This window comes from Elephas maximus, chromosome 3 (genome assembly GCF_024166365.1).
Source record: "Elephas maximus indicus isolate mEleMax1 chromosome 3, mEleMax1 primary haplotype, whole genome shotgun sequence".
NCBI classification, from domain to species: Eukaryota; Metazoa; Chordata; class Mammalia; order Proboscidea; family Elephantidae; genus Elephas; species Elephas maximus.
In genome coordinates, this window is record NC_064821.1 from 66,138,680 (window position 1) to 66,152,779 (window position 14,100).

The following is a 14,100-nucleotide window of genomic DNA, read 5'->3' on the forward strand; positions in this document are numbered from 1 at the left end:
TCTCAGGTCTCCTTATTGAGTCTAGGGATGGAATCTCCAAGGAGAATCCTACTGGTGCTCTTTTGGCTCTGAGGAGAACCCCCGGAAAGTGAGGATGGTTCCATGTGGATAAATTAGAAATGGGCCCACAGGATGCTATAACCAAAGCTGGCTCCTCTAGGGATGGCAACACAGGCTAGGAAACCAGACTCCTGCCCTTCTGGAGCCTGCTTGTTCTCATCACCTGCGAGGGTTCCCCTGTGACCCCAGGAGGCCCTGAGACAGGCCAGACAGGCCCCTTGCTGACACAGAGATGCCACTGAGCAACGTTTAGAAAGTGAGTATCAAGGCTGGAGTTTCAGATTTCAGATAGCATCACCTCCCTGGGAAACTGGGCACTAAGAGATTACTTCTCTCAGAGCTCTAGTCCACTCAATTTGTTATTTTCCTTGTTTTTACTTAAACCTGTCTTTCCTCCTTCCTTCCTTCCATCCTCCTGTCCATCCTTCCTTCCCCCCTCCTCTCTTCCTCTCTCTCTCCCCTCTTCTCCCCTCCCTCCCTCGCTACGTCCCTCCTTTCTTCCTTTCTATTCTTAACATTTGGGCAAAAGAACTGGTTCTGCCTCTTTTACATTTCCAGGGGCTCCAGGCTCAGCTGGAGTATTTTTAAAGCAGGTCATCTCTTCCTTCTTCAGGGAGCAGGAATTTGGACATTTCTCATTTTTCAAAGAGAAGCAGACCTCAGGAAGGGCTGATCAGCCAGGCACCAGGCGGCAGCCAGTCCTGCTTTGATTCTCCGTGTGCCATGTGTGGTCCAGAGATGCTAGGTCTATGTTTTGTTCATTCATTCATTCGACAGCAAGCAGCCTGGTGAGATGGAAAGGGACAAAGGCTTTTGAATTGGCCGGACCTGGGCTTCAAACACTGGCTCTGCCACTTGCCAGCTGCACAGCCACAGATGTGTTGTGGGAAAAGCAGACACCAAGCCTTACCTTGGAGGGTTGGTGGGTGGGAAGCACTTGCTATATGGTTCAGAGTGCAGCTGCCCCAGTTCTCCTCTTACATCCCTTTTCTGGCTCTGCCATGTTTGTTTTATGTCCTTGGACAAGTTAGTCATTTAAACCTCTAGGACTCAATTACTCAATAGCTTCATCTATAAAATAGAGATAATAATGGCAACCCACCTTGCAGGGCTGGTCTAAGGGCTCAGCACATAGTAAGTGCCTGGTAGATGTCCATGAGATTAGATAACGTGCTGTACTGAGTTCCTCTGGTTGGCCAGACTCTGTGGGTTGGGGATGTGGAGGTGAATAGGTCCTAGTGCTCAAGGGGCAGGAAAAACAGATGTGAAATAAATCATTACCCTGCAGAGGTGTTAAATCCAGAATGCTGGTACCCAGGTTCTGGAATATCAGAATATCTCGTGCAGAAAAGGGCTGTGGTGGAGTGGAAAGCTCATTCGAGACTCAGTGGGTTGGTTTGTTCATTCAGTTTTTCTCTGGCAAGTGCAGAGTCCCTGAGACGGTGTATTAGTTTCATATTACTGCTGTAACAAATCACCATAGGCTTAGTGACTTCACACAATGAAAATTTATTATCTTTCAGTTCTGGAGGTCACATGTCTAGAATGGATTTGCAGGGTTGTGTTTCTTTCTGGAGGCTCTAGGGGCTGCCTGCATTCCTTGGCTCATGGCCCCCTTCTAACTTCAAAGCCAGCAATGGCCAGTGGAGTCATTCTCACATCTCATCGCTGTGGTACTGACTCTCCTGCCTCCCTGTCTCACGTACAAGCACCCTCGTGATTTCATTGGGGCCCACGCGGATAACCCGGGATAATCTCCACATGTCAAGATCAGCTGATTAGCAACCTGAATTCCTCCTTTCCATGCAACCTAATGTATTCCCAGGGTCCAGGGATTACGACATCATGGACGGTGGCGGGGGTTATCCTGCCTGCCACAGGTGGGAAGGGGCTGGGTGTGTTTGAGGTGATATCTGAAGGCACTGTGACTGGAGTGTGGGGAGCAGGGCAAAGGGGCGTGGGGAGAGGTCAGAGAAGCAGGCCTTTCAGGCATGGTGTGATGGGAGCTTTGGAGGGCCTTACACAGAGGAATGGCGTGAGGTGTTTTTTAAGGACTCTCCCTGGTGGTTGTGAGGAGAAGGGATGGAGGTGAGGTGGAGCGAGAGAAGAAGCAGGGAGACCAGCTAGGAGATCACTGCTGAGGTTCAAATGAGAGGCAATGGTGGGAGGGAGGCAGTGAGGGGATGGATCAGAGATACATGTCAGAGTGTAGCCAGCAGACTTCCTGGTGAGTTGATGTGAGGTGTGGTGCAAAGGAGACTCAAGGGAGACTCCAGGGTTTCCGGCTTCAGTAACCAGGGGACGGTGGTGCTGTTTCCTGACGTGTGGAAGACATGGGGAATGTGAAACCCAGGGCGGGAGTCAGGAGTGCTGATGTTTGCTGGGAGTTCCTTGTATGCCAGGCGCCGTGCTGAGCCCCTTAACATTGTAATTAATCCTTAATCCTTACCACATCCATTCGAGGTGGGTTCTGTCACCGATGCGTTCTCTGAGAGGCAGTGGAGCACTGTGGCCAAAAGCATAGACTGCCTGGGTTCAGACCCCAGCTGTGCCTCTTACTCCAGCAAGTGCCTCATTTTCCTTATCTGAGAGTGGAAGTAATGATATACTAAAAAGATTAGTGTGGAGATGAAGTAAGTTCATGCATATGTAAAGTACCAGTGACTCATGGAAAACTTTGAATAAGTGTAATATAATAGTATTATTTTTAAACAGATGAGAAAAATTGAGGCATAGAGAAGTTAACGATCTTGTTCAAGGACACACAGTGGGTACAGCTGGGATTTAAAGCCAAGCTCTTGGATACTATGCCTTATGCCCTCAAGAGCACCTCTCAGCGCTGTGCTGAAGACTGAACGTGGCTTAGTACGATGCGTGGCACATGGCATATGTTGTAGAAACATATGTATGTGTGTGGTGAGGTAGTTTCTTTATCTGCAAAATGAAGGTGATGGCCCCCACCCTGCCTAACTCATAAGTGGCCATAGGCTCAAACATGGGAGGCAAAACTCCTGGAGATTGTGAAGCTGCCTGCACATAGGCTGCTTTTGTACGGAACTCCTTGGAAAGGGCCTTATTCAACAATTTCCCCCCCGGGGAATGTTACTTGCAGATAATCTGACATCCGTCTTTGCCTCCCCTACTTTCTTTCCCCTCTTGCTTCTTAGCACGTAGTCTGTCATAGAGCAGAGGAGCAGGGAGGACATTTCATTTTGCAGTCAGGAAACCAATCTCAATGCACTAGCAGAGCTCAGATTTGCTCCTGGGTTCCGTGACACTATCCAGCCAGCATCTTTTATCTGTCTGGAGACTCTTCACCAAGATCACAAAGATGTCTCATCTGGAAAATGCGTCACACACCTGTGGCCTCCAAGTTGGAGCTGTTCTCTCGTTGGGGCATTCATTAAATCCTCATGGAGTCAAATAAGCCACTGGGTGGCGGGTAGCTCTGTCCTAGGTACCCCCTTTTCCATGGTCCTTACAAGCTGAGCAACCATGGGGGCTCCCCGTGTGTGGTGACCATCATTGGACATATATCAGCATATGTTTATGGAGGGACTCAGTGCCAGGCACTCTGCTGGGTGCTGGGGAGCTATAGTGAGCCAAGGGAGCCTCGTGGAGCTACATACTGGGGGCAGGGGCAGGGGCAGGGGCAGGGGCAGGGGCAGGGGCAGGGGCAGGGGCAGGAATAGATACTAATTAATCACACAATTAGTGTAAAATTACCACTTTAATAACCCTCTATAATAGGGGGATTCACCCAGATCGGGGAGGCCAGGGGAGGCTTCTCTAGGAAGTGGCAACTAAGCTGACATCTGGAAGATGAGTGGAACTCACTAGGCAAAAAGGGGAAAGGAGGAGTGTGTTGAAGAGAGGAGATACCTTGTGAAAAGGCCCTGTGGCAGGAGGAATCACAGGTCTTTGAGGAGCTGAGAAAGAAAGCTAGTATGGCTGGGGCAGAGACGGGGACGAAAAGCTGAGGCTGGAGGCCTGGGATTCTGCAGGGCTTGATAGGCGACATCAAGAAGTTTGATCTTTATACCTGATTGAAGTGTTTAAGTGTGTGTCTGTATCAGGGTTGCAGAGAGATATGAATAAATTTGCCTTTCAAATATCTCGCACTGTGTTGGCAGCAGTGTGGAGAACAGTTGGAATGAGGCCAGAGAGCCCTCTTATATAGTGGTAGGGAGGCTGCTGTAGGGGCCTCAGAAGCGGAGAGAGGTTTGGATTGGGGTGGTACTCATGGGGGTGGTGGGGTGAGAGAAGTGGTTGGAGAGGTACTTGGTGGGTAAATTAATAGGGTAGCACTCATCCTCTGTCTGCCTTTTATTAAGCACATATTATGTACCAGCCGCTGTGCTAAACAGTTGACGTTATTTACTCTTAGGGTTATTATAAATATTCTTGTCCTTCTTTTAACAGATGAGGAAACCGAGACTCTAAGGAAGCTGGGTCTTGGTAATCTCAGGCCCTCTGTAGCTGGTCTAGAGCACCAGAGTTGAGAGTGTGAGCCCTGGACACAGACCAACCCATGCTGCTCAAGGCTTGGTCCCAGGACCAGCAGCTGGGCATGCCCTGGGAGTGTTTTAGAAATGCAGCATCTTGGGCCCCACCCCAGAGCAGCTACAGCGGGGCTGCGATTACCAAGACTGCTCAAATCCAAGTCCCAAGGGCAGGGCATGGGGGAACCCTATGGACCTCAGATGGATAGAAAATCATATAACATTTTTGATTCCCTACCTTTGTCTTTCAGTAGCTCAAGCAGGACCCCCAAGTCCAGCCAAATCCCAGCCGTGCCCAGCTTCTGAAGTATAAACCAGGGGTTACGTGTGTTCACTTTGGGTTACACTGGGAGGTGGGGGTGCCTCAAGAAATCTAACATGGATAGTTTTCACGGACCAAGCTGTCAGCGGTTTCCCAGGGCTGTGCTGAAGGCGAAGAAAAAGTAGCCCATGGTTCTAATCTCTGTGAGGTCACTAGATCCTGGGATCATTAGAGACTAAATCCTCTCCTGATCAGCCGCTGCAAATGGGGCCTCCCGGAGTTCCTGTTGGGAGACACCAACAAGTCTTTTACCTCATGGTGTGAGCGCTTGTCCTTAAACACTAGGAAAATCCATTTTCCTTCTCGGCAGCTCTGAGAAGGTCCTGGGTCATTGCCAGACCTGGTCCTGTCTGTCTCTGTGGGGTTTTTTTTAATTATAAAAAGGGGGGGATGTCTTCCGGTTGAGGTACTTCCTTCCTTCCCACTTGCCTTCAAAGATTTTCCGATGTGAACTTTATGTTAGTTTTCCACTCTTGGGGCAGCCCGTCCGTGCTCCCATTTCCTCCCCTCCTCGAATACATCCTTTCTCTCTTGGCTGCACATTATCTGGGGCTCCTCAGCTCAGGGTGGTGGTGGGGGGGCTCTGTGCCTGGGTGACACCATGGAATTCTGGTCTCTTCTCTGCAGAATTCTTGGGCTCTCAGACAGGTTGAGAAACTTGAAATCATAACAAATCTGCCTCGAACTAGTAAATATTATGCATTTTAAGATTTTGTGTTGTTGTACATTGTTCAGGTGGACAAGAGCATCTTTTGTTTGAGAAAGAACTGAAGAGATGTCTTAGAATCCAGTTCCGGCTGCCCCACCTGTGTGTCTCCATCATTGCAGCCTTTTCTGCCTTTGAAGGGCTCAGGTGAAGGGAAGCTTTGTGGTCTATTGTTAGGTGCTCTTTGAACCTATAAAAGTCACAGACTGCTGGGAGGGAGGGGGCTTCCAGAGACATCCAGAGCACCCTCTGTCTCTAGCATGGGCACACACACACACACACACACGTCTGTTGTGTATTTCTAGAGCCCAGTGGAAGCAGAGTATGATTTCTCTTGGTATTTAGTTCTTATGTTTCTTGAGTCTTGCAGCCATGCTCTCATGGCTGCCCTATGTTTCTCTTGCTGTAGCTCAGGCTGCCCCTGCCCCAGTCACTTGCTTTGGCACCCTGCCCTGTGTTCTCGAAGACTAGATCGCCCCTGTGCTATTAACTTCTGTGTCCTGGCCGTGGCAAATCACTTCCCTCTCTGGGCCTCACACAGTTCTCGTAAAATGCGCCTCCCTGGAAACCCTATAGGGTCACTATGAGTTGGAAGTGACTCCACGGCAAAAGGTTTGGTTTTGGTCTGGCCCTAAATTTCCATTTGACCTGGTGTTCTGGCTCTGGGCTTCTATTTATGTTGTTTCTGATGCCGAATGGCCCTCTCTAAGGTTCCCAGGTGTAAAGCCCTTCTTCTCTTTGATCAAAACCCAGCTCAGTCACGTCCACCCAGCGGCCGACCACCCAGCGGCCGACCACCCAGCGGCCGACCACCCAGCGGCCGACCACCCAAGTGCTCTCTGAATTCCCTTTTGATTTAGGGGTAGCGTCATATCATTTCTTCTTTTTGTTTTCATCTTAACAGCCTTTATTTTTTAATTTACAAATACTTCTAGGTATTTATTGTAAAAAGCTGTAAAAAATTGAGAAAATATAGATCAGCAATAAAATAAAAATCATTAAACTTCTCGTTATCTCACATACCCACTGTCAGTATATTCGTGTATTTCCTTCCAGTCGTTTTTCTTACCATTCATACCCAGCCCAGTGAGTTTCATACTATATAATTTGGAATCTTGTTTTTCCACTTAATATTATATAATGAGTATTTTTACATATCTTTAAACATTTGAAAACATAGTTTTTTTTTTTTTACTGTATTTTTTAGAGCTGAGTTTTTTGTTTACAGAGAAATTGTGCAGAAAGTACAGAAAGTTCCCCTCCACGCACACACCGTTTTCCCTGTTATTGACATCTTCTGTTGCTATGGGACATTCATTACAATTGATGAGCCAGTATTGATACATCATTATCAGCTAAAGTCCATGGTTTACATTAGTGTTCACTGCTTGTGTAGTGCAGTCCTGCGGGCTTTAACAAACGCATCATGTCATGTGTCCACCATTTCAGTATCCTACAGAATAGTTTCACTGCCCTAAAGATGCCCTGGACTTCACCTGTTCATCCCCCCTCCCTCCCTGGGACTGATCTTTTTATTGTCTCTTTAAAAAGCAGTTGCTGTGGAGTTTATTGCTACTCATGGCAACCCCCCGTGTGTCAGAGTACAGCTGTGCCCCACAGGGTTTACAATGGCAGATTTTTCTGGAAGTGGATCACCAGGCCTTTCCTCCTGAAAACATGGTTTTTAATATCTGTTTAATATTTCACATCTCATACTTTATTTAGCCCTTGCATAGTTATTTCTAAAGAGGAGTGTTTATCCAGCCAAGTCCACTGAACTACCCAAACCAGATGAGATCAAGTATGCGAAGAGCTCCGCAAATCTAAGCAACGAGCATTCGTTATGTTAGTTTTCTCTCCCCAAATTAACTACCTTACGGTATGGTCACAAAAGGGTTATACTACTTTCCTATTCAACAGGTTTTGCACAGTGTTGGTTAGAACAAGCTGTCTGGGTTTAATCTTTAAAAGGGCATGTGGATATTGATAACTTTTAAATTCTGTCTTAGCAACTTCTTAGAGATTCAAGCCTAAGGAAATTATTTGAGACATAGAAAAAGGAGTGTACACAAAGATGTTCATCATGGCATTATTTACAAGAGTCCCAAACTAGAAATCACTTAAAATGTCCAATTATATGGGAGAAGGATTAAGTAAATGATGATGAGTATGGTTGCTGGGTTATTTACAAAGCCTTTGTCATGAAATGTAAAGTGTTAATATTAAAATCACTGGAAAAAGCAAAGATACGTGGATGGAAAAAGTGGAAAGAAAGATGGCCAAATGAGAACAGTGGTTAGGTGACTGTTTTTCTTCTCTCTGTCTGCTTTTCTATAATGAACACGTATACCTTTTATACTATATATATATATATACACATATATATTTTAGTGTATAGAACCATATTTTTTAAAAGATCTGGAAGGATATATACAGAAGATGGAAGTAGAGGGTACAGAACAGCGCTCAAGTGAAAGGAACGACCTAGAGGTGGGAGAAGAGAGAGTGGGAGGCTGAAGCCTGGATTGAGTTGAAACTTCTGGAAAATGCTCAGGACCACAAAAGGGGTCTTTTAATTTATTTTTGGAGCAAAAAGAACAGAATAGGGATGAGCACCTCATTTAAGCATGGTGATATAATAGGGAGTTGCTAGTTCCCAAGTGGCTTGCTTAGCTCAATCCTCAGACCAGAGTGGGCAGGACAAGTTTGCTGAGGGGCATGGAAGGCCCAGCAAGGCCCGTGAGGAACTGTGGGTAAGGAGAACTGCAAGAGACTGGCAAGGGGCACATTCTGTTGTGATATATAAAAAGTGGGAGAAAATAAAACTCTGGAATGTATAGACTTGCGTAAAAATGACTTCTACAACCTCCAGCAAAATTCTCTAATTTTTTTTTATTATTTTCAGACTTACAGAAAAGTTGCAAAAATCAACCAGAGATTTCACATTTACCCTTTACCCAGATTCTGCAAATGTTAATATTTTACTAAGTTTGTTCTTTTCCCTCCCTCCCTCCCTTCCTCTGTACTACCTTCCTCTCTGCTCTCTCTCTACAGATAGACACACAATTACTGTTTTCTGAACCATTTGAGAGTAAGTTCCAAACATCATGCCCTTTACCCTTAAATACTTCATTGTGTATGTCCAAAAAGATAATGACATGTTTCTGTATAACCACAGTAAAACCATCAAAATCAGGAAACCAACACTGATATAATTCTACTATCTGATGCCTGTAACCCACTTAGATTTCGCCACTTGTCTCCAGTGTCCTTTAGAATAATAATAATATTGGTCGTTGTCACTTCAGCTCCAGGATCCATCCACATGATTACATGTTGCATTTAATGGCTGTGTCTCCTTTGTCCCCTTCAGTCTAGAACAGTTCCTCAGTCTTTCCTTTCCGGTCATGACCTTGGTGTTTTTGAAGAGTATGGGCTGTTTAACGTCGTAGGTTTGTCCCTCAATTTGGGTTTGGTAACTCCATGTTTAACTTTTTTTTTTTTTGACCAAACTGTTTTCTAAAGCAGCTACACTGTTTTACATCCTCACCAGCAATGTATGAGGATTCCGTATTTCCCCACACCTTCACCAGCACAACACTCCATCTTTTTGATTACAGCCATCCTAGTGGGACTGACAGGTTTAAGTAAGTGAGTTGCAGGCATTTAGTACAACAAGTGATGATCCCTAGGAGCCAAAATAGGCTCTCTATGAACAAATCATGCCAGTCTACCGTCTTATTTTCCTTAAAAAGCAAACAAATGAACAACTTTTCCTCTTCTAGGGCTGAGTGTTTTTGTACTTTGGCCCCGTATTTCACAATATTGTTGTGGACAGAAAGTGGAATTACAGGGGTTGTGCTGATTACGTAGTAGATTCCCCATTTGCTGATGAATGACACTCAAAAGTAGCACTAGACCCAGCCAGGAGAGAAACCACTAATGATATTTCCCTGACTCTGTCCCCAGCCTGGCTCCTTAGAGTTTCTGTCAAAAATTTGGGGGAGGCTGCAGATTACCCAAAGCCAACAGGCATGTAACTAATACAGCCTGGTTCCAGAAAGATCCCAATGGCATGGAATGGTAGGCAGAGTCCGTGGAGATGCAGTTACTGCGGACAAATGGCGAGTCCACGCCTCCAGGATCTGGTCCAGATATAACCGTGGAGCATTTATGCTTTGGATTCTGCTCATTACTAGAAGTGTGGCCAACATAACAAACAGACAACAAAGTCTCAGGGCTCCCTGGAAAGTAAAGACCCTGGTCTAATGGGTCTTCAGTTTCAGAGGGACACTGCATGAGAGCAGGAATTCAGAGCTGTGCCATAGAGCAAGTGTCAAAGGAGCTGGCATTTCAGCTGGGAAAGAGGCAGCCTAAGGAGACATGAGAGCTAGCTCCCGTGGCTGAAGGTCTGTGGTATGGACACAGGATGAGCTGTCTTCCCTATGGCCCAGAGGGGGAAATAGATTTTGACCGATTAAGGAAGAACTTTGTGAAACTCCTCATTTGGAATGGGCTGCCTGGTAAGGTGGTGAGCATCCCATCACTGGGGGTGTTGAAAGAGAGACTGTTTGATCATTTCTTATGGAACTTGCTGTCCATTGGGCAGGAGGTGGTCTGAATGACCTTTGAGGTCTAATTGCTGCCTAAGTGTGCTGTCCATCTCTAAAGCCAAATTCAGGGGTCATCCAAGGCACATATCACCAGTTCCAGAGGGTTTGTGTAAAGATTAGCCTTTCTATGAGTCCTCCTCTTCTTGTAACCCATCAGGACACTTGGGTCCACATGAAGGTCTCCTTGAGACAAACACTGGCCCTCTTCTGAGCATGTCTCTTGCTCAGCAGCTCATTCTCTATGACCCATTTGACCATCACTGTGTGTGGTCTAAGTCAGGTCTTCTAGCTGATGTTAAACTCCTTAAGATCAGAGCCGATTTTCCTGTGTGTTCTTTCATTCATTCAGCAAATATTTAATGAGCACCTACTATGTGCTGGTCCCTGAATGAGAGTGGGGAGCAGGGGACTGACAAAATAGTTACAAGTACAAACATTTGACTATAGGACGCTGTGGGGCCAGGCAGCAGGACTGTGGGGTGGGAGTGGGCTGACTTAGGTGTACTGGAGAGCTGGCCTCCCTGCAAACGTGCCCTTTCACCTGGGACCTGGAGGGAGATGAGCAGTGGCAGTAAGGACAGGGGTGGCCAGGACAGCGCTCCCACCATGGGTGCAGCCCACACACAGGACAGGAAACCTGGTGGGGACTTTTTTAGAATACCTTGTTAGCTATCATCTAGTCAATTCCGACTCATAGCCACCACATTTGTTATGGAGTAGAACTGCCCTGTAGGGTTTTCTAGGCTGTAATCTTTAAGGAAGCAGATAACCAGGCTTATTCTTTATAGAATCAGATCCATGGTGCTGTTGGGTGGGTTTGAACCATCAATCTTTCAGTTACCATCAGAGTGCAAACCATTTGTGCCACCCAAAGGCCTTAGGGTGTATTAGGAAGAGAAATAAGGATTGCCTGGTTGGGGGTCTTTCTTCGTCCCCTGATCATCTAGTGCCTTCACGGATTCAGCATGACCTGAGGAGGTGGCAGGTGTGTGTCTGAGGGTCTGTGTGTGTGTGCGCGCACGCGCGCACGTTCACATGGGTGTGATGGACAGGCAGCTCTGCTTGCCTTCTGAATTCAGTTCCAAGCAATGCGGGGATCATTTGCACCTTCATCCCCCTCCGTCGTTGTGGATGCCTGTGAGAACGGGCCACACTCCAAACATCTCCACATCCCTGCAGTGATGTGCAGATACCTATGATTCTCTTAATTACGCCTGTACGCCCACTTCTCGCTGTCTTTTAAGCAGGAGGAGTTTTGAGGGTAAGGCACAGTCCTCCCCCTGCAGACCCCCACTCCTTCTCCCCCAACTGCCACTTATGCTTTAACAGCCCCCTCCTGCTCGCCCACCCAGCCACCTCCCCCACCTCACACTGACTCAATGGAGGGAGCCCCCCAGAAAAGAGAGATGGAGGGAGGAGGCCAGTCCCCCTCAAGCACTCATACCCAGCAATTACTTCCCGTTATTGCCAATTCAAGATAAGTAGAAAATAACAGAGGAATGGAACCAGGACTCGAAGACCGTGCCAAGTGGTTGGCATGCATTACCATGACATTTGCATGTGTGTCATATGAGGAGCTCCACGTCCTGCCAGCCATGGGGGTGGGCTCTGCTGGCGTGGGCGCCGAGAGACCTGGATTCCAGCCCTGGCTGGCTGTGCCACCCAGGCCCCTCTCCGTCTCGGAGTTTCACCACCTATAAGATACAAGGTGTACTAGATCATTCTGCCATTTCATGGAGAGTCCAGGCCACAGACCTGCCCTGTCGCCCTCCGGCTCTGTGCACTTGGGCAGCAGCAGCAAGCACAGCTGTAGTTACTGTCCAGATGTGCCTGAAAGAGGTGGCTTGTAAGCCTTGGCGGCAGAAGCAGCAGAGCATGGGGATGTCCTAGGAAGAGGGCTGCTGAGGCAGAAACATGTTCTGGGAGAGAGAAGGGCAAAAGGGTGTGGGACAGTGTCTGGAAGTGAGGTGAGAAATAGAAATACACATGTCATAGATCGCTGGTTCTCACATGTGGCCCACCGACCAGCAGCATCACGTGGAGATGTTAGAAAGACAAATTCTCAGGCCCCACCTCCAACCTGCTGGATTGGAAACTCAGGAGTGGGGCCCTGCAATCTGTTTAACAAGCCCTCCAGGTGATTCAGATGCAAGCTAAAGACCGAGAAACTAATCGAATGGATGGAAGGAGGGGTGGCTAAATGAGGCATGGGGGACCAGATGGGAACTTTGAAGACTGAAACGGGAAGAGAACTAGCATTGGTTGTGCACCTGTTGTGCAGGCAGAAACGGCTTTTCCAGCTATGTATTTTTCCATTTAATCCTTGCAGCATTGTGGCAAAGCAGCTCTTGTCATCCCCATCTCACAGATGGGGCAGCTGACGCTCAGAGACATTTCATCAATTGCCGAAGTCACAGAGCTAGTGGCAGAGGGGCAGAGACGGAATCAGAACCCAGGCCTTTCTGGCCCAGTAGCCCAAGTTCTTTTACCAACACCAGGCTACCTCCCCACCCGCCTGTGCTCCAGCTGTGCCTCCACTGCCTATGTCTGATTCCCTCCTCTGCTTCACCAGTCCCTCCAGAGCTCTGCTCTGCTGCCCTCCACCTGCAGCCAGCCATTCAGAGGCAAGAAGTGAGCACCAGAAAGGCAAAGAAGGGAGACCTAGGGGGACAGGGCAGGGGGCGGGGGGACTGCCATCCTGCATCTCCGTCAGCCTGCAGTGCTGAGTGCAGCCAGGGGAGCACGGTGCCGGTGTGATGCTCCTGAGGGGCTGAGACATGATTGCTTTTATGTAATAACTCACACACAGGCTGGGGGGCAAAATCGACAACTATTCACTGAAGCCTACCTGTGCCAAGCCTGTGCTGGGTGCCATGGGGTAAACCGAGGCAAGGCAAGTGCAGTTTTCAGCCTCAAGGAACTTATGGTCCACAGCCAGGGAAACAAAAAATAACACTACTAGCTAGGGTACTAGGGAGCCTGTCGGCCAAGACAGGTCAAGCCAAATGTTGGCAGAGTTCAAAAGGAGTCATGCAGTGGCTCTAGGGGCCAGAGCCAGGCTTTGAGGACAGACCTAAGGCTTTAGAGCCAGAGGCCATGGGCTCCATTTCCAGCACTTCCACTTACTCGCTGGGTAGCCTTCATGTCTTTGACCTGTTTTCTTATCTATAAAATGGAGTTCACGATATCTAGCTCATGGGGTTGTTGTGTTAGATTAAGTAAGATAATACGATCAGCACTCACTCAGAGATTATTAGTTTCCTTCCTTTCAGAGGATTACTTTAGGCCAGAGCAAAACAGAGAGGCTTCATGGAAGAGGTGGTTTTTCCATTTTGGCATTGAAGGATGGATAGAATTTGTTTTACTTCGTGCTTTTTTGTGTGTGTCTTCTCTGAGAAGTCTATGGATAGGCTTTGGACATGTGGAGTTGTCCAAGGAGAATGACCTTCCAGGCAGCTATGAATAAAATTATGGCAAGAGGAAGTTGCCTTCCTCAATCTGGAAAATGTAGAAGATTATTTCTTAAATGTGGTTTAAGATCCAGTTGCAAAGGGCAAAGCCAGGTGGTAGATCCACACTGTTAGGGACTGTCACACTAAGGTTCTCTATATTCTACTTTTTCTTGCAGATGATGCAGTTTGCCTGGCAAAGCTACAAGCATTACGCAATGGGGAAAAATGAGCTCCGTCCACTAACAAAAGACGGCTATGAGGGAAACATGTTCGGTGAGTTGTCTTAAACCAGTTTGGTGTAGGGGAAACCCGCTGCCCCCCTGGTGGCCGAGTGGAACTCTATTTTCAGCTTTTCACCTCCTAAGTTGTGTCCCTATTTCTCCAGACCTGGGGGCTGTTCAGGCTTCTGAGCCTTCTTGGATTGGGAGGGAACCCATATGCTTCT

General features: G+C 47.5%; 1 protein-coding gene across 2 annotated transcripts in view; it reads left to right on the forward strand.

Annotated features, from left to right (window-relative positions):
* The window catches only part of MAN1C1 (mannosidase alpha class 1C member 1), a 174,396-nt gene that overhangs the window by 55,374 nt on the left and 104,922 nt on the right, over nucleotides 1-14,100 (forward strand). For both annotated transcript variants that reach the window (XM_049878313.1, XM_049878315.1), the window contains exon 2: nucleotides 13,832-13,928. In XM_049878313.1, the coding sequence (XP_049734270.1) occupies nucleotides 13,832-13,928 (97 nt within the window). The remainder of the gene's footprint in view (nucleotides 1-13,831; nucleotides 13,929-14,100) is intronic.